Source organism: Eriocheir sinensis, chromosome 57 (assembly GCF_024679095.1).
Source record: "Eriocheir sinensis breed Jianghai 21 chromosome 57, ASM2467909v1, whole genome shotgun sequence".
Taxonomy (NCBI): domain Eukaryota; kingdom Metazoa; phylum Arthropoda; class Malacostraca; order Decapoda; family Varunidae; genus Eriocheir; species Eriocheir sinensis.
Window position 1 is genome coordinate 5326032 of NC_066565.1, and position 20379 is coordinate 5346410.

General features: G+C 43.0%; 1 protein-coding gene across 4 annotated transcripts in view; it reads left to right on the plus strand.

The window, feature by feature from the left end:
- LOC126984710 (putative protein TPRXL) overlaps positions 1-20379 on the plus strand; it is a 63190-nt gene that overhangs the window by 16298 nt on the left and 26513 nt on the right. For 3 of the 4 annotated variants that reach the window (XM_050838662.1, XM_050838660.1, XM_050838663.1), the window contains exon 3: positions 7657-7800. In XM_050838662.1, coding sequence (XP_050694619.1) covers positions 7657-7800 — 144 coding nt within the window. Of the gene's footprint in view, positions 1-7656; positions 7801-14409; positions 16588-20379 lie in introns of those variants that run through there. The other variant, XM_050838661.1, reaches the window with a different exon arrangement.

The following is a 20379-nucleotide window of genomic DNA, read 5'->3' on the forward strand; positions in this document are numbered from 1 at the left end:
GGCAGTGGGTGCTGAATTCAATCCTGTTTACTGATGACACAGTGCTCATTGCAGAAAATGAAAGTGACTTACAAAACTTGGTCAGTGATTTTCATAGCGTCTGTAAAAGGAGAAAGCTGAAAGTAAATGTCAACAAAAGTAAAGTGATGGTTTGTGAGGGAGTAGAAGTGAAGTTGTAGATTTTGTATGCCCATATAGAGTGGGAACTGAATGTGAAAAAGAATGCAAAATAATTCTGAATGGTGAAGAAATGGAGGAGGTCAATGAGTTTAAGTACCCTGGATCAGTTATCAGTTGAAAATACAATAATAGTACCAACCCTCACATATGCAAGTGAAACATGGGCCTTGAATGAAAGTCAGAGGTCTAGAGTGCAGGCAGTGGAAATGAGTTATTTGAGGAGTGCTTGTGGTGTGAGTAGAATGGATGGAATAAGTAATGAAAGTGTGTATGAGCGTTTTGGAATGTGTCACGGGGGTGAAGGGAATGAGTGATTTTAAAGTGGTTTGGCCACATGGAGCGAATGGAGGAGAGTAAGATGACCAGAAGGGTGTATGTGAGATTGAGGGAGGGAATGTTAGAGGACGACCTCCAGTGAAATGGAGAGATAGGGTGCAGGAGTACGTTAGGGAGAAGGATGAGAGATCCTTGAGAAACTTTGAGCAGGCAAGGAGGGAGTGTCCGGATAGAGAAAGATGGAAACTTCTGCCGTGGCCATCCCCTGGTGGGAGCTCCTAAGGGCAGGCGTCGATGAGATGATGATGATGAATGAATTGAGAGGAATCACAGCAGAAATGTTGAAGTGTGGAGATGAAGTTACTATATGAATGGTCAAGATATGTGAAGTGGCCTGGGAAGGGGGGGGGAGGTCCCAGCAGACTTGACAAAAGCCATCATGGTCCCAGTTTACAAGGGGAAGGGCAGGAGAGGGGAGGTGGGAGTTGTAGGGGTATAAGTCTGCTGAGTGTAGGCTACCTGGAAAGGTATATGGAAAAGTCCTAATTGAGATTGTGCAAAGACTTACAGAAGAGAAAATCAGTGAAGAACAAGGAGACTTCAGGAAGGGAAGAGGATGTGTGGATCAGATATTTTCCTTCAGTATGGTGTTGTATTAGAAAAATATTAGCAAAGGAAAAATACTATGCTGCCTTCATGGATCTAGTTATTCTAAAGAAAGTTTATGACAGAGTCGATTGGCTGGCATTGTGGGACGTCTTAAAGATATATATGTCATCATGGTTGTTCAATATTTATATGGATGGTGTTATGAGAAATGAAGGGCAAAGTTGGGGAAATTGAAGTAAAAATGTATGCTGAGGGAGGGAGGGAAGTGGGTGATGAATTCAATCTTATTTGCTGATGACACGGTGCTCAATGCAGAAAATGAAAGTGACTTACAAAATTTGGTCAGTGTTTTTGATAGTGTATGTAAAAGGAGAAAGTTGAAAGTAAATGTCAACAAAAGTAAAGTGATGGTTTGTGAGCGGAGTAGAAGGGAGGTTGTAGAGTTTGTATGCCCATATAGAGTGGGCATTGAATGTGAAAAAGAATGCCAAATAATTTTGAATGGTGAAGAAATGGAGGAGGTTAACGAGTTTAAGTACCTTGGATCAGTTATGTGTAAGCATGGTGGTACAGAAGAAGAGAAAAGAAAGGGCATTGCAAGGATTGACTGATTGGAGGAGAAGCTGCGGATCCATCTCTGGCATGCCATCTCATTGTTGGGGGCTGAATTTCTCCATGGCATGGACTGGACCTCTGCCGGACAGCTGGAGAAAGCTGTCATGGCACAAACCCGACTGATGGAGACAACTGATTTCTTCTTCCACATCATGTTTGGCCCTGAAATATGAGTACAAGTTCAAATAAACAACATAATATATATATATATATATATATATATATATATATATATATATATATATATATATATATATAAATTGGGATGTTTTTCTTGATTAGTGTACTATACTAAAAGAGGTTAACCTGGTAGCTGCAGGGATCATGTTTCTTAAAGGCCCCTCCGAGCGAGAAAAATGAGAAAAAATCATCACTCATGCAAACCATTTCATAATATATATCAACACATTTGTGATCAGTTTATGCATCATCTATTTTTGGGGGTTTATATCATGACAAAAATGTGGCCCATCGCTGGTACACTGTAAAGCCACAAATTTGGCCTGTTGCTGCTACCAGGTTAAGTTGGACTATGAATGGACAGATGTTGTTTTAAGAGCATCTGAAATAAACTTATGGGACTGATATATGATAATTAAATCTGTGATATTTATCAAGATGTGTCCAGTGATTTAATTGGCAAAGAATTGCAAAACACAAGCTAAGAAAATAAAAGTACTTAACAGATTGACGTAACGAAACTGAAAATGGCCGTCGGAGAAATAAGAATGGATTAGTAATTAATATACCCGAAGCAAGAACTAAAAGACATTGCATCGACATAAGTATATGATAGAATAACAGGCATTATCTACATGAGTTATTTACTGCACAGTGCACACTATATGGGCTGGCAACATTGTCTTATTTTCTAGCAATTGAAGTTGCTTATATTGTGCATTATATTCTTGCATGGGAATGACTGCTTGATGCTGGATGATAAAAACTAAATGATTAAACAATAATGTTATGTGGCGAATACCAGCTTGAGGTCACTCTAGGTCTAGGAGGACTTGCTCGTTGTTGTCAATGTCATCACGATCACTGCAAATAGATACATTACAATTAGAAATGCTTTGGTACCTGCCCTATATCTATATCTATACTTGTCCAGAAGTCAAAACTCTTGACTCATGGACCAATTTGCAATTTTTTTTGTTCAAAAAGATTTTAGCATTGTTGATTGACTTTAATAGCTATTTGGGAGTAAGACTAAGAATAATCATAAAATTCACTTTTAGATCTTCATAAGAAAGGAAGCTGCAAATAACAAAAGCCATAATATACTGTGAACTAATTAATTTTAAATGTGAAAAAAAAGACATGACCAAAACAAATTAAACAATACTACAATGCTAGCTAGCAACACCCAGGGATTCCTGGGAGGTATTTTACAGGAAGGATAGCTACCGTTCGTTAAGTAGGATCAATGAGGTTAGGTGACGTTTATAATTTTTTGTTAAGTTAAAATAAGGCAACATTCTGAATGATAGTTAGTTTGGTAAAAAATTTACGTCCAAAATCAAAATGTTTGTTTAAAAAATAGTCAGTAACACAAATCGGAAATTTATCTGAGTTAGGAGAGGTGAACTTATATTAAGTTAGGTATGTCAGAGCAAGGTTTCTAAACAAGTTGATTTAGGATTAAAGGAAAAAAGTCATAAGTGATGCAAGCTTGAGTACTTGAGCAAGTTCGGTTTAAGAGCTACCGGTACGTCAAATTGATTTGGTTTGGTTACTAAAAATAAGCAAAGGAAGGTAATTTTGTTAGGACACTTCTGACATTTAAGTTAGGTTAAAAATATCAACTTTTCTAAATAATTGCTGATTTGGTTAAAACTGGCTATCTTAAATAACAGATTAAGTTGAAATAACTATATGTCAATGATAAATTTACCCAGGTTAGGTTTGGTTTATCGCCGCTGGGAGGTTAGTCAAGTAAAAATTAAATAACAGACACTAGTGACCCAAATAGGTATTGTTTAGGGTTTGGTAAGATTGGTGGGAAACGTTTGTTGAAGTCAGTCACAAGATTAACAGGTGTGTTAGGTTTAAAGAGTTGAATATTGTAAAGGATAAGTCTGGCGAGGTAAAATATTGGCTCACCTGTGTTCGTTCCTTGGGCAGGAGTCTGTGGCTGCCGGTGTTGATCAAAGGTAAGATACACGTGCACCAGTGATGACTGGACCTTCACAGACTACCTGAGGTGAGTGATAACAGACACTGGATGCCCTCCAGGCGATGGCTGGGGGCTGTATAACGCCAGCCACACACCGCGGCCCGCGGGGCTTCCAGCAAGGTTACTCCCAGGGCTCCTTGTGTGACAGCCTGTGGATGGTGGCAGGCGGTCACCAGCCATCGCTTGGAGGGTCTCCAGTGTCTGTTATCACTCAATCTCTGTCAGCCTGTGAAGGTTGCACCTGCATTTTACCTGTCAGCGAACACTACTTCAGTCGTGATGGCCATGTAGGTGTTTCCAAGGTCCGCCTCGCCGAACCACTCATCTCAGCACGGTCAGCACAGTCCACAGATATTTCAGGATGAGTTTCAAATCATTACACGCCTCCAATTCGTCTAGACGAGGCAGATATATTAGGAGGTGATGCCTTTCCGCCCGCTGTAATCCACCATGTTGCAATACTTATGCATTTTTAACGGTGCTAAGGGAGCCCCTTCCCCGCCTTAAATTTTCCGCCCGCTAAGTGCTCCAGCTTCAGCGCTAAGCGGCCCAGCGCCATTTTAAGTAGAAAACTTAACGATTCTTTGCCGTTAAGTGCACTTAGCGATGCTAAGAACTTTTGTGTATACCGCCCCAGTATCTCATAATCTACTTTATGAAGCATCAGTATCTCTTCATATATCTTTTCTACAAACCTTCAACAGTCATGGAAACGCTTTGAAAATCCAATTCAAGGACTTTTTTTTTACTCTTGCAAATAGGGGATAATGTTTACGAAAGCGTCGCCTCCTCTGCTGGCCGCGGCGACGCTACAGCCGCCGCAGCCGCAAAATAGCTCGCAGAGGGCTTAGGGTCGGGGAGCATATTTAAACTACTCCAACCGAACTTTACGACCTACTAACGGGGGGGCTGCGCCCCCCTCGACCCCCCTTCTAACTACGCCCCCCCTGGACCCCCCCCCTCATGTATATGTGACTTATTTCAGCGAGGAGGTATTTCTCGCAACACCGGCTGCAGCGTCGCCGCGGCCAGCAGAGGAGGCGACGCTTTCGTAAACATTATCCCATATTTTCAAGAGTAAAAAAAAAGTCCTTGAATTGGATTTTCAAAGCGTTTCCATGACTGTTGAAGGTTTGTAGAAAAGATATATGAAGAGATACTGATGTTTCATAAGGTAGATAATGAGATACTGGCACGGACCTAAAACGAATCTTTTAACCGTTTATTGTTACAAGTAAAACAACAAAGGAGAAGGGAGGAGCATGCCATCCCTACCCCCAGGCAGTAATTAAAGAGGTCAAGTCATTGGCAGGAGGAAATGCAGATGAAAGATAATATGTTTTCATCGAATGGAACAAGCTGCCACCTCTGTACAAAAAAATATTATTGCTAAGGATGGTTTTAAGAAGTCAACAAAGTCACAGTTCATGTATACTGTCTCCCAAGAAAGCAATAAATTAACCAATCAATCAACCAATCAACTGGACCTCCCGAGAGTGAGACTGTCCAACGCGCAGGCCCCGAGCGCGCCAAATCCAGCCTTAGAGGGGGAGGAAGGAGCTCTCCTGTCCTGCCCTGAGCCTCACCTGCACCTCTTATAATATACACGCCAGGTAACTATACAGGTGTGCCGGGGAGGAGAGCACGTACGCCTTCCCATCGCCTTTTTGTGGGGTCTGGCTGCTACGGCTTTGTTCTTTGGTTTTGTGATTTACGTTGAAGATAGATTTTGTGTTTCATTCATTTACCTATTTGTAGTCTAATGGCCCGGGCTAAGCTCTTATAGTCCCGTCTCCATATCTACATTCATCCAGCCTTTCCTTCGTTTGGTGGACACTGCATGCTCGCCTCCACCACCTCTTCCTGCAAGCTGTTTCGTGTGTTAACACTTCTATGTGGAAAACTTACTTAAGTCACTCAAACAGGTTCCTTTATTAAGTTTCTTTCCGTGTCCTCTCAGCCCCTGCGTTCTCGTAGTAGAGAAGAGATCATCTTTATTCACCTCATCAAACTTATTTACCATTATACAGCCATGTCATTCCCTGGCATGTCAATCCCTGCCATGTCAGTCCCTGCAATGTAAACCCCTTCCATGTCAATCCCTGCAATATAAACCCCTGCCATGTAAATTCCTACCATGTAAACCCCTGCCATGTAAACCCCTGCCATGTAAATTCCTACCACGTAAACCCCTGCCATGTAAACCCCTGCCATGTAAATTCCTACCACGTAAACCCCTGCCATGTAAACCCCTGCCATGTAAATTCCTACCACGTAAACCCCTGCCATGTAAACCCCTGCCATGTAAATTCCTACCACGTAAACCCCTGCCATGTAAACCCCTGCCATGTAAATTCCTACCACATAAACCCCTGCCATGTAAATTCCTACCACGTAAACCCCTGCCATGTAAACCCCTGCCATGTAAATTCCTACCACGTAAACCCCTGCCATGTAAACCCCTGCCATGTAAATTCCTACCACGTAAACCCCTGCCATGTAAATTCCTACCACGTAAACCCCTGCCATGTAAACCCCTGCCATGTAAATTCCTACCATGTAAACCCCTGCCATGTAAACCCCTGCCATGTAAATTCCTACCACGTAAACCCCTGCCATGTAAACCCCTGCCATGTAAATTCCTACCACGTAAACCCCTGCCATGTAAACCCCTGCCATGTAAATTCCTACCACGTAAACCCCTGCCATGTAAACCCCTGCCATGTAAATTCCTACCATGTAAACCCCTGCCATGTAAATTCCTACCATGTAAACCCCTGCCATGTAAACCCCTGCCATGTAAATTCCTACCACGTAAACCCCTGCCATGTAAATTCCTACCACGTAAACCCCTGCCATGTAAACCCCTGCCATGTAAATTCCTACCATGTAAACCCCTGCCATGTAAATCCCTCCCACGTTGACTCCTGCCATGTAAACTCACAGCCATTTAACCCTCCTTACTTCAGCTTTACCTTGCATGATGAAGTGGGTGAGGATTGACTGATATAACCCCCTGCCATGTAAATCCACTGCCATGTAAACTCCTGCCATGTAAATCCACTACCATGCAAACTCCTGCCATGTAAAGCTCTGGGTGTTAGGCTAGGATGTCCCTCCTTGACGGCCCTACACTTGCCTTTAGTGATAGGTTTAGATGCGTGGGAGTCAGTGCTCATAAAGGGTGCCTCATCTCAGCCTGTCCCATATTTTTTTTATTTATTTATTTATTTATTAATTTTTTACAGCAAAGGAGACGGCTCAAGGGCAACAGAAAGAGTGCAGTGAAAAATAAGCCTGCTATGCAAAAATCTTACTGGTCATATTCAATACAGCAAGAGGTTTGATACATTCTGAATTAATCTGGTAACTTTCTTTCACAAATTGCTTATTTTCCCCTTTCCCTAACCTAACCTAACCCAACCCTGAATGACGAAGGCAACTATACAAAAATGGGCGTCATGTTGAAAAATTTATGTAGACAAAAACCTGGAAATCGCTAAAAATGACTTAGGTGATTATTTTATGAGGGTGACGATTATTATTACCTAAGTATATGTGACAAGATCTTTGCTATGAGACAGGTAAGAACTGTCTGGCTGGAGGATGTCTTGGGACCATATTACAAGTCAAATCCAAGAAGTTTCTGGTCCCTACAGAATTATTCATCCTGAACTCTATAGGAACCCGAAACTTCTCGAATTTGTCTTGTAATACAGCCCTTAGACCAAAATCATACCACAGTGTTATGTAGACCATTTTCATCAGCTGTAGACTAACCTAACCCGCACACACAGGGCCATGGTGCGCACACGAGCCGAGGGGACGGTGAAGGTGGCGGCCGCAAAGGCTCCAAGGAAGGTGTTCAGCTCTTCTTCCTCTGGTGGCTCCTCTTCCTCCTCCACCTCCTCCTCCTCCACCACTCCTTCTAAAGGCTCAAAGTAAGTATCCAGATTTTGTATTTAAAGGAAAAAAGCAGTCCTTCTTTCTTGGCAGCTTTCACACGTGTTTATTTAGAGTGGCTGTTTTTGGGTTGGGCCTCGTGGCTTAAGATGGGGCTCTAACCGCCTCACTCTTTCTCATTCCCGTGGCTTGACGCTCTGACCCACAAGACTGCCACACCACACATAGTCTAAATTAACCCTTTAACCCGGTAGGTGCGGGGATCATGTTTCGTAATGGTCCCTCTAAGCGAGAAAAATGAGAAAAAAATCATCACTCACACAAACCATTTCATAATATGTATCAAAGCATTTGTGATCAGTTTATGTATCATCTATTTTGGGGGGGTTAAATCATGGCACAAATTTGGCCCATCGCTGGTACATGGTAAAGCCACAAATTTGGCCCGTCGCTGCTACCGGGTTGACTGTGGATTTCCTACAGTCAGACCTCACCAAGCTACAGGAATGGAACAAAAAGTGGCTGCTACAATTCAATGAAGAAAAATGTAAAGTCATGTACCTTGGGAGGGGATATCCAGCATACCAATACCACATGGGAAACACTCCACTATCCACCACAGAGGCAGAGAAAGCCCTGGGAGTGTATGTTACCAGGCTACCAGTGAAGGGATATCCAGCACACCAATACCACATGGGAAACACTCCACTATCCACCACAGAGGCAGAGAAAGCCCTGGGAGTGTATGTTACCAGGCTACCAGTGAAGGGATATCCAGCACACCAATACCACATGGGAAACACTCCACTATCCACCACAGAGGCAGAGAAAGACCTGGGAATGTGTGTTACCAGGCTACCAGTGAAGGTCAAATCCTTGCCAGTCACAGCGGATGGGTTAAGGGCTGGAAAAATAAGAAATAGAAAAGTTCCACTGGCAACATTTAATATATTGTTCTTTATGACAGTGTTTTGTGTCCACATGAGTTGGGTTCCAGATTTTCCCGCGGTGAGTACACGGTCACAATGTGTGTTGTATTTTGTAATTTTTTTACCCATTTCCAGGCAAGATAGCAGATATATATTTACTTCCATGAGTAAATAAGTATTTCAGGCACATGATATGATACATGACAATACGTGAGAATTGTTTTTTTGCCTTCTTATTGACCTAGATAAGGGTGATGTCAGATGATGAGATGAGATGTCTTTTTTTCCTTTTTTCTTTTGTGTTACAGTAAAGGAAGCAGCTCAAGGGCAAAAATATATGCAAACAGAAAGAGCCATTCTTATCTTAATGTTGTTTCTCTACATTTTTATAGATTATTGAATAGAATGTCTAGATGTTTTTTTTACCAATAATGCATAACAGTGATGAACAGCAGTTTTGGGAAGGTAAATCCATGTACAGAGAGTAGGTCCAGAGGTAATGTAGGCACAGTCCTGCACTGAGCTTGGCCTGCCATCTGCTGGTGGTTGTCATGGAAAAAAAAAAAAAAAAAAAAAAAAAAAAAAATGCAGAATTCATCAAATAGTTTACTTTCCAAATTTTTAGTTAGTATTTAATAATCACATTTTTCTCATAGCTGCAGTATTAGTGACAATTGACTTGGAAGTAGTATTTGAAAACAGAGCAACACAAGAAAAGGGGAAATTAAAACATATATTTTCCCACATTAACAATCGTCACATTCTGTATGTTCTCTTAAAGTTACTCTTCATGAATGTAATATTATAAGGTGCAAAAGATGTATGTATTATGATTCAAATTAGAAATATGAAATAAGTTTAACCCGGTAGCAGCAGGGATCATGATTCTTAATGGTCCCTCTAAGCGAGAAAAATGAGTAAAAATCACCCCTCACACAAACCATTTCATAATATATATCAAAGCATTTGTGATCAGTTTATGTATCATCTATTTTGGGGGGTTAAAATCATGGCACAAATTTGGCCCGTAGCTGCTACCAGGTTAACACTTTCTGCTGGGAGCATACAGTATGTTTGCAGCGGTGTAGACAACCTCTCACGCTCTTTATTGGAGACAGAGGAATGCATCGTGTGTGAGGCAGCGGCGTGCCAGCCAGAGAAATGTTGAGTGGCAAAATCTTCAACACCTTCCACCACTACTAGTAAGAAGTTGAAAGCACGGCACCATTGTTTGACTTGTTTGGCTTTTCTTTTCTTTTATGTAGGAAATATTTGCCCATGAGTCCGCATTGATTCATACTGGGCATTTTTCCTTTAACCACGTTGGCGGTATGCGCAACAGGCAACTCTAAAGGCCGACACACACTATACGATGCGGCCAAACAAGAAACGCGAGAATTTCCCTAGATTTGGGAAAATTCTTGCTTGCGCTAGGGTAATTCTTGATCACCAGATGGAGCCTTAAGCATACCGCGCCACACCTCATTAGGCCTATGGCGATGATAATTTCCTGAATTTCCTATGGGTAACTCTGGCGGGTGGGGGTGGATATAGAGTTCACGAGGTTACTGTTGTGTTATGCTGCACCACAAAACATTTGAAAGCATCATTGTAGGATAAGTAAGAACTTTCTGGTATGAAAACATCATCGTCATCATTAGAAACAAGTGAAACGATGCCATTGATCAATATTTTATAGAGAAAAAAGACGTTTTAAGAATTCCGTTGCATGCTGTGACGCTGAGTAGCTAGGGAAATGTTCCTAATGAATGCGTGTTGTCCTTGATGAGTGACAATATGAGAAATTGTGTTGGTTCATCTTCTCGTATGGACAAGAAAGAGCACTCTGGCGGATCATGATAGGGAGATGGAAAAGTCTCAAGATATCGATGACGCACATCACACACAACCAAGGTCAGTTGCCCATATCCACAACGTAAACAAACCAGCCGCCCTGTATTCACATCTTTTGACCTGTTACGCTTTGTACCGCTTCTTTGGTCCTCCTTCTCATGGTGCCGTTTGCAAAAGTAAGGGCTGATGTGGCTGTGCAGCTGTCACTCAAATTATGGACTTGTTGCTACAGTTAATTGGAAGGAAGAAGCTGTTGTGGGTACGATCATGGCTTCAAAGACGAGAGGACAGGAGTGTTTACCCAAACCAACAACTCTCTCCTGGTTTGCTGTGCGGGCAACGGCGGTTGCTCCTTGCTTCAAGATGGTGCCACTATAAACATTCGCCTGTGTCAGAACGGGCTGGGCCGACCATCAGGCCCCACCGGGAAGAAGCCTTGGGCCGACCATCAGGCCCCACCAGGAAGAAGCCTTGGGCCGATCATCAGGATCCACCAGGAAGAAGCCTACCGGCGCAATAGGCCGCGATGTAAAAGAAAAAAAGAAAAAAAAAAGGTTGGAGGAAAACAACATGTAAAATGTTTTTTATGTTAATAGTTTTTGGGATGAGGGACACGTTAATGGAATTCCCATTAATTTAAATGTGGAAGTTCATTTTTGTTTACGAGTGTTTTGATTTACCGTTTACCGTTGATGAGGTTTCAGGCCCTGCCCCGCCGCTGATGCAGCGCTCTACGAGGGCCGTCAACAATTATAACGTTAGCCTCAGTAATAGTCTTCGATGCACTTATTCTCAAACATCGTAGTGAGTGAGTGAGTGTCTTAATTGCTTTCACGAATAATATCACATTAGTTCAGTTTTCATGTCTAATATTTTCCTTATAGTATCACAATTAAATATCCAACGATTATTTCCAACACACTGAACATTCATCACACACAATTTATCATTGAGTACAGACACTGATTAATAGCCATGATTGGTCATGTTACGAATTCTCTCAATTTCAGTCTGGAGAACTACACAACACTGGTCGTTGGCTGAGTGGTTGATTTCAGGCTTCTTGTACCTCACACAATTCATGCATTTCTTCTCAGCCATGGTGCACTCCTGTGATTTACGATTGCCAGCGCATTTGTAACAATTTGGGGCATCTCCATTGGTCTTGGCAGCACAGTTGGCCTCAAGATGGCTGTATCTCTGACAATGATAGCATATAATTGCATGGTATCTGTCTCTCACTGTGTATATTCCCCATTTTAATTTTAACTTGTTGTGATTCTTGTGAGTCAGCTCTTACAGTTGGATCGCTCCTCAGAATGTAGTGCATCGTGCCGGCAGCTGCAGGCTTACTAAAAACCAGCTCAATCTTATCCTCAACACCCTCAATTGTGTGTAAGAACTCATTGCGGTCTAAGATGGTCTCTTATTTTTTCCTTGGTCTCCTCTTTATGCACATTGCATATCATGATCTTTGGTTTCATCTTTCCAACACTCTTGGTATTAATTTGCTCAACAGACTCCAGTTTTTGAGCAGCCTCATCCCTTGTGTTCTCATTATCAAAGTTCATGACAATATTACCTCCATTAGTGAATCATGAATCAGTTATTTGAATGCCATTTAATGCCTGGGAGACTGCATCCTTCATTTCTGTTGCCTTCTTTCCTGTGTAGAAGAAGCCTTCACGACCAGAATATTCTTCTTGACTTTCCTGTCTTTCTTCGCCACCTCGGCCCAACTCAGCGCCTTGTCAGCAGCAAGGGCGTCAGCAACTGACCCCAGGCCCTCCTACATCCTCTCAGCCCTTGATTCAACTTCATCTTTTACCACAGATATTTCTTTAGATAATTCTTGCTTGAATTCATCCAATTTCTCCACAGTTTTGGTAGCCAGAGATGCTTTATGGAGGCATGGGTTGCAAATCCAATTAATTTTAGGTATATTCTCCTGCTTAATTCCAGACAGATGAGCACACGTCACATGACACCATTTAGGGCACAGACAGCATCCAATCCACTTATCGCCTGTGGGATACCTACAAACGTAACAAAAGTCCCCCATGCCCCTGGCTCCGCCAGCCATGTCGACACAGCACTTTAGGGAGCTAGGTGTAACACATCCGCTCTGCACGATGACTCACTCACTACTCCAACAAAAGTCTGGAACGAATTAAACTCGTAAACCGAGGTATGACTGTACCTGGAAATTATACGTAGCCACCTCGCGTGAGGTTGACACTTACATTATGTGTTGTATTGTTGTCTCTGAACACAGTGCAGTAATGAATAGCTCCTGGAAAATTTAAGGCAAATATGCAGGAGGAGCAGGTATGTTTTTTCAAGTTGACAGGCTGTCTGTTATGTATTGTTACTGCCCGAGTGTGTTGAGGTGAAAATTCAGCTGCTCCTGCATGATTACAGAGCAATAGTTCTTACCTTGTTGAGTGCCAATAGGTTACTGTCTTGGGGGGGTCAGGGTGTGTGAAGCCCCTGTTTTGAGGTGGGGAGGTAGAGGGGGCAAAGCCTCCCCGTTATGGGTTGGGTTAGTTGAGAAATAGTTCTTGTCCTATTAAGCAGCGATAGGTTACTTTTGGCAGGGTGGGGCGCGCTGTGGGGAATATTAATCCAACATATTTACCAAGAAAGTTAACTTTTTATAGTCTTAAGTGAAAATATCCACAAGCTCCTCCCACTAGGGTGGAGCCATTTCTCCCCGCCGAGGAGTCATATTGGCGTTCTGGTATTGAGGGGTGGAGTTGTGAGGCCCTCGGCTAATTCAGTGAGAAATCAGGCCTCGTATCTTTCACCCTTAGGTTACTCTGGTCGACTTGAGGGTATGGTCATGGTCAGATCTAATCCCTCAAGAGATAAGAATACCCCACTCTCTCTCTCTCTCTCTCTCTCTCGTGATATTTAAAGAAACAAAATGAGAAACATGCATATATGTATTCAGGTAAATTTACAAATAAATATATATACAAATGACCAAGGCAGGCCAAGAGAGCGACTGAGAGAGAGAGAGAGAGAGTCATGTTTAATTTCATTTCATGGGATTTGCTACCCTTTCCATCTAATGGTCAGAAAAGTCAAATTTAGTGTGGACATCAGTATTTTGTACATCCTTTGAACCGAGCATGGTCAGCCACTTACCAATAAGGAAAGTTGTGGGCTCCACCAGCTTCAAGTAGTGGGAGGGGCTTGTGGACGTTTTCGTATGACAGACTATACTGGTTTGTGCAGAAAACTATCTCCTCACCAAAAAACTTCCTATTTTGCTCCTGAAAGAATAGTCTTGTCTTGAAAATAACACGCCTAATTATGCTGCAAAATTACCAGTTTAAAAACTTCAATACAATGACGTATCAAGGATTATGAACTTGAGCGCAGCACACCCTCCCTCGCTGACTGATCGTTTGGAACCTTCATGAGTTAACATTGGAAATTGAAAAAGTCAACCTTTTAATGGTTTTCAGAAGAAAAATATCTCCATAAGATAAACATTATATTTTGCCAAGAAATAGTCAGTTTTTCAAAATTGGTGGGCTGCAGTAATGTCCATAGTTCCCCTTCAGTTTGGTAAATATCCATAGCTTCAATGGTCTCACAATGGGGTATGTAACTTTTCTGGTAGGTTTTGATGTGTTTTTATTCAGCATGCTAACTGTGGAAAGCATCAGTTTCCTGAACCTGCTTCTCCCTTTAAAGAAAATCGTGATTTCTGTGAAAAAATAATGCTATTTAATAGGAAACACATCAATACTTGCCAAAAGTTTATCAGTTTTGTCCCCACAATAAGCATAACTAAGTAAACAAACAATAAGCCCTCACTATACTTGTCAGCTTCACCTGTACCTCTATCTGTAGGTCCCTGGACCTTCCTGCAACACTCCCTGCAGCAAAGGCCACAGCTCCACCTGTACCTGTCCCTCTGAGTCCCTGGACCTTCCTGCAACACTCCCTGCAGCAAAGGCCACAGCTCCACCTGTACCTGTCCCTCTGAGTCCCTGGACCTTCCTGCAACACTCCCTGCAGCAAAGGCCACAGCTCCACCTGTACCTGTCCCTCTGAGTCCCTGGACCTTCCTGCAACACTCCCTGCAGCAAAGGCCACAGCTCCACCTGTACCTGTCCCTCTGGGTCCCTGGACCTTCCTGCAACACTCCCTGCAGCAGGTGTGCTGGCAGGAGGCTACAGGGCTAGACAACAAGTGTGCTGGCAGGAAACTGCAGGGCTGGACAGCACCAAGACCAGTTAACTGACTCCCTGCAGCAAATGTGCCAGCAAGAGGCTGCGGGGCTGGACAGCAGCATGAGTAGCCAGGACAAGCAGGAGCAGACTGCTGCAGGGGGCAGGAGGGTCAGTGGTCATCAGATGAAGCAACTTGCTGCTGGCACCTCCAGCAACAAAGGAGAGAGGAAGTTTGTGTGTCTGGAGTGTGGAAAAGAATTCACCACAAGGGGAGGCCTCAGATATCACACCTTTACACACACTGGTGTGAAGAACTATGAATGTAAGGAATATGGGAAAACATTTATTAGGAAGAGTCAACTTGATACACACACCCTTACACACACTGGTGTGAAAAACTATGAATGTAAGGAATGTGGGAAAAATTTCGTTAGGAAGAGTACCCTTGATATACACACCCTTAGACACACTGGTGTGAAGAACTTTGAATGTAAAGAATGTGGGAAAAAATTCATCCAGAAGTGTATCCTTGATACACACACCCTTACACACACTGGTGTGAAGAACTATGAATGTAAGGAATGTGGGAAAAAGTTCAGCCTGAAGGGTAACCTTGAAGCACACACACTTACACACACCGGTGTAAAGAACTTTGAATGTAAGAAATGTGGGAAAAAATTCATTAGGAAGAGTCACCTTGATACACACACCCTTACACACACTGGTGTCAAGAACTATGAATGTAAGGAATGTGGGAAAAAATTCATTAGGAAGAGTAACCTTGAAGCACACACCCTTACACACACTGGTGTAAAGAACTTTGAATGTAAGAAATGTGGGAAAAAATTCATTAGGAAGAGTCACCTTGATACACACACCCTTACACACACTGGTGTCAAGAACTATGAATGTAAGGAATGTGGGAAAAAATTCATCCAGAAGGTTCACCTTGATTTACACACCCTTACACACACTGGTGTTAAGAACTATGAGTGTAAGGAATGTGGGGAACGATGCACCACAAAACAGGGTCTTAAATATCACAGCCTTATGCACACTGGTGTAAAAAACTATGAATGTAAGGAATGTGGGAAAAAGTTCATCATAAAGTTTCACCTTGATAGACACACTCTTACACACACTGGTGTAAAGAACTATGAATGTCAAGAGTGTGGAAAAAAGTTTGGACGCAAGAGTAACCTTAAAAGCCACAGCCGTACCCACACTGGTGTAAGAAACTATGAATCCCAAGAATGTGGGGATGAATTTATCCAGAAGAGTCAACTTGCTACACACACCCTTACACACTCGGGTGTAAAGAGTCATGAGTGTGAAGAGTGCGGGAAGAGATTCAGTATGGCTTCATACCTTAACCGACACTTGTACAAGCATATATACGACCATAGAGAGTTGAAGTGCGATGTTTGTGGTCAGTTCTTCAAGACAAAGCCTGAAATTAGAAGACACATGAAGACCCACTTCAGGGATGTGTCTTCCTAAGCTGTGATCTTGTAATGTCTCACGGCTCTTCTCCCCGGCACTGGGTCACCCTCCATGTATTACTGTGTCTGTCCTCTCCATCTGGCCGTCACCCTAGTGCCCAGTGACCGTCTTGGCTCATTATTTACTATTTTTCCATTTTTCCATGCTCGCTCCTCCATCCCCACCACTGTCACATCCCATCGAGTGTCCTTGCAGATTCACAGCTCCTCCTTAGAGAGTAACACTTATCATTACCTCCATTTGCTTTGACCATCTTGACACAACTTACATACAGCTTCATGGACCAAATGCTGACCCCTTAATGGTGTTGTACTCTGGTATTCTGGAAAAATACATAACAATTACATTTCCAGTTGCTCTGTTTTTTATCCTCACTTGTCTTGAAGATTGACTCAAAGTTAGTGTTTTGAAACCATCTTATCAAATTTACTTTCATACTGTGAATGTTTCTGGCACACGACCAACACGTGAATATGCAGACATTGGCACAAGGCGCGTCACCATCACATAGTGCCGACTGCCCTGGTCCTTGGTAGAAAAAGAGTATTTAGTGCTGAATTACCTGTACTATATATGTGTTGTTTGCAGACTCAGCAAATACATGAGACTGTTCAGATTGAAAAGAACTCTCTCTCTCTCTCTCTCTCATCACTGACAACCTCGATCCCTCCTTCAGCAACAACTTTGAACGTGTCATGTCCCTCGCCAAGCGGCCAAGGCTGTCCTGCTGCTGCTGATGATGATGATGTCATTTGGGAGAGTTCAGTTCAGTTCAGAGTGTCGAATGGAAGACGCTATTAGTACCAAGAGTGTTGGAAAGATGAAACCAAAGATCATGATATGCAATGTTCATAAAGAGGAGACCAAGGAAAAAGTAAAGGAGGCCATCTTGGACCGCAATGACTTCTTACACACAATTCAGGGTGGGGAGAATAAAATTGAGCTGATTTTTAGTAAGTCTGCAGCCGGCACACGCGCGGATCCACGGTAAAGAGTTTGGGGGGCCGATGCCAGGATTTTTGCAGGTGTAAGGGGCATTAGCATTACCGGTTCGCCATTCTCGACGGTCCTGCTCGTGAATAACTGGTGCACTGACCTGAATCAGTGGGCATAATGACCCTGCTGGACTTGGCGCCAAAGCATTCCAGGGCGGCCAGTGTTCCAGTGTTCCTCTTCGGATCCGAATGAGACGGCCGATTCCTCTGAGAAAAAGCATTGTTATAGCCGCAGCGCGCTTTTGAGCTAGTTTTTTCTGCATCCGCTCAACTATTTTGGGGCAGTTTTTACATCTTTTTTTTTTGGGGGGGGGGGCGGGGGGAACTCTAGAACAACCTTCCTTCATCTGCATTTCCTCCTGCCAATGACTTGACCTCTTTACCACGTTTACTATCCTTTCCTCATCCTCCCTCATCTTCATCCCACACTTTCCTTCCTTCCTTCCTTCTGTTGTGCTGGAAGCTTCCCCCGGCGACCATAGGCCTCTAGAAGGCTCCCGGAGAAACGAGCAGGGGGGCGGGGAGCAAAGCCTCGTCCGGGCCCCGCGGGGCGCGGCCAGGCGCCAGGCGGGAAGTGTTGCCAACTCGCACATATTTTTGCTACATGTTCTTGTATGATCTGAAATATACTGTAACATTCTAGACTGTACTGTTCTGGATATATATAGGAGAAGAGGGCGAGAGAGAGTCAGTCCCAGTCATAGTAAGCTAGTGGTAAGTGAAGAGTGAAGTGTACTACTAAGGAAGAATATTAAACTACAGAAACTGTGCAAAGTGTTTACATATCTCCCTCCCACGGAGTCTTGTGACGGCGACACGGAACCCAAGTAACACGTCCGGCATATCACTTCACTTCTTCCTTCCGTCCTTCCCTCACTTTTTGCTTCCTTCCTTCCTTTCTTTCATGTTTACTATCCTTTCCTCATCCTCCCTCATCTTCACCCCACACTTTCCTTCCTTCCTTCCTTCACTTCTTCCTTCCGTCCTTCCCTCACTTTTTGCTTCCTTCCTTCCTTTCTTTCATGTTTAGCCTACTATCCTTTCCTCATCCTCCCTCATCTTCACCCCACACTTTCCTTCCTTCCTTCCTTCACTTCTTCCTTCCGTCCTTCTCTCACTTTTTGCTTCCTTCCTTCCTTTCTTTCATGTTTACTATCCTTTCCTCATCCTCCCTCATCTTCATCCCACACTTTCCTTCCTTCCTTCCTTCACTTCTTCCTTCCGTCCTTCCCTCACTTTTTGCTTCCTTCCTTCCTTTCTTCCACGTTAACTATCCTTTCCTCATCCTCCCTCATCTTCACCCCACACTTTCCTTCCTTCCTTCCTTCACTTCTTCCTTCCGTCCTTCTCTCACTTTTTGCTTCCTTCCTTCCTTCACTTCTTCCTTCCGTCCTTCCCTCACTTTTTGCTTCCTTCCTTCCTTTCTTTCATGTTTACTATCCTTTCCTCATCCTCCCTCATCTTCACCCCACACTTTCCTTAATCCTTCCTTCCTTCACTTCTTCCTTCCGTCCTTCCCTCACCTTTTGCTTCCTTCCTTCCTTTCTTCCACGTTAACTATCCTTTCCTCATCCTCCCTCATCTTCATCCCACACTTTCCTTCCTTCCTTCCTTCACTTCTTCCTTCCGTCCTTCCCTCACTTTTTGCTTCCTTCCTTCCTTTCTTCCACGTTAACTATCCTTTCCCCATCCTTATAATTACTGCCTCCAATAAGCTGGCAGTACAATGCATTATATTTTGAGGCGTGACCCAGCGGTGACATAACCGATCATGGATACTCAAAGATAAATTGTGTGGTAAATGTTCAATGAGTTGGAGATAATAATTGGATATTTAATTGTGATACTATAACAAAAATATCAGACATGAAAACTGAACCAATGGATATTTGACTTTTATTTGTGATACTGTGAAAAGGAAAGATATACTGTGACTATGAGGATGCCAAGTTTATTAAAAGGACGTCAGTGGACTATTCAACGGTAAACTGTAAACGGTAAAGATCGAGGACCGACTATCAATCAATCAATCGTGGCTAAAAGTACTCAGCCCACGAGCCCTCTGCCCATCCACGCCAGACACAAAGCAGACAATTTTTTTTACAGTAAAGGAGACAGCTCAAGGGCAAAAGAGAAAAATAAAATAAAAATAAATAAATAAAAGCCTGCTAATTGCTGCTCCTATAAAAGAGAGTAGTAAAGAATGGCCAACAGAGGAGAGGTATCTTGATACTCTCCTCTTGAAAGAGATTGATTGATTGATGGTTTATTGTTACAAGTAAAACAACAAAGGAGAAGGGAGGAGCATGCCATCCCAACCCCCAGGCAGTAATTAAAGAGGTCAAGTCATTGGCAGGAGGAAATGCAGATGAAGGATAATATATGTTTTCATCGAATGGAACAAGCTGCCACCTCTGTACAAAAAAAATATTGCTTAGGATGGTTTTAAGAACTCAACAAAGTCACAGTTCATGTATACTGTCTTCCAAGAAAGCAATAAATTAACCAATCAATCAACCAATCAACTGGACCTCCCGAGAGTGAGACTGTCCAACGCGCAGGCCCCGAGCGCGCCAAATCCAGCCTTAGAGGAGGAGGAAGGAGGGCTGCAACTTTTGACGTAATTACCTTAAACTAGCGTAATTTCACATCGTCTAAGGTAATTTTAGAGTAATGCTCTTTTTAGCGTAATTCTAGCGTAATTTAGCAGGTGTTGGAGTAATTCTGAAGTAATTTAGACATGATTTCCACTGTCGACTCATTTCAAAGACACCCTCACCACTTGTACAAATATCATAAAAAAACAACACTAGTAAATAACAAAATGTGTAAATCAATCAATAACTGATAAATACTAAGTTGAGTAAGATAAAGTGCAGAAATAAGAAAAAGGAAAATGAGTTGGACTGTTGGAGTGACTGACTGACTGTTTACAATAATGTGAAGCGACCGACGTCAACAGAAGCAGCCGCTGCCAGCAGGACTGCTCGGCCACAGCGTGTTATAGGCTGTGGTAGGCCTAGTTTGTGGTGCCGTGGATGGTACAAAGGTAAGGGGAGAGAACAGAAAGCCTCCTGTGTCACAGTGTGTGTGTGTGGGTAAATCTTACCAACAGCGGCTCCTGCCTTGGTGAGGAATGGTGCAGCCCA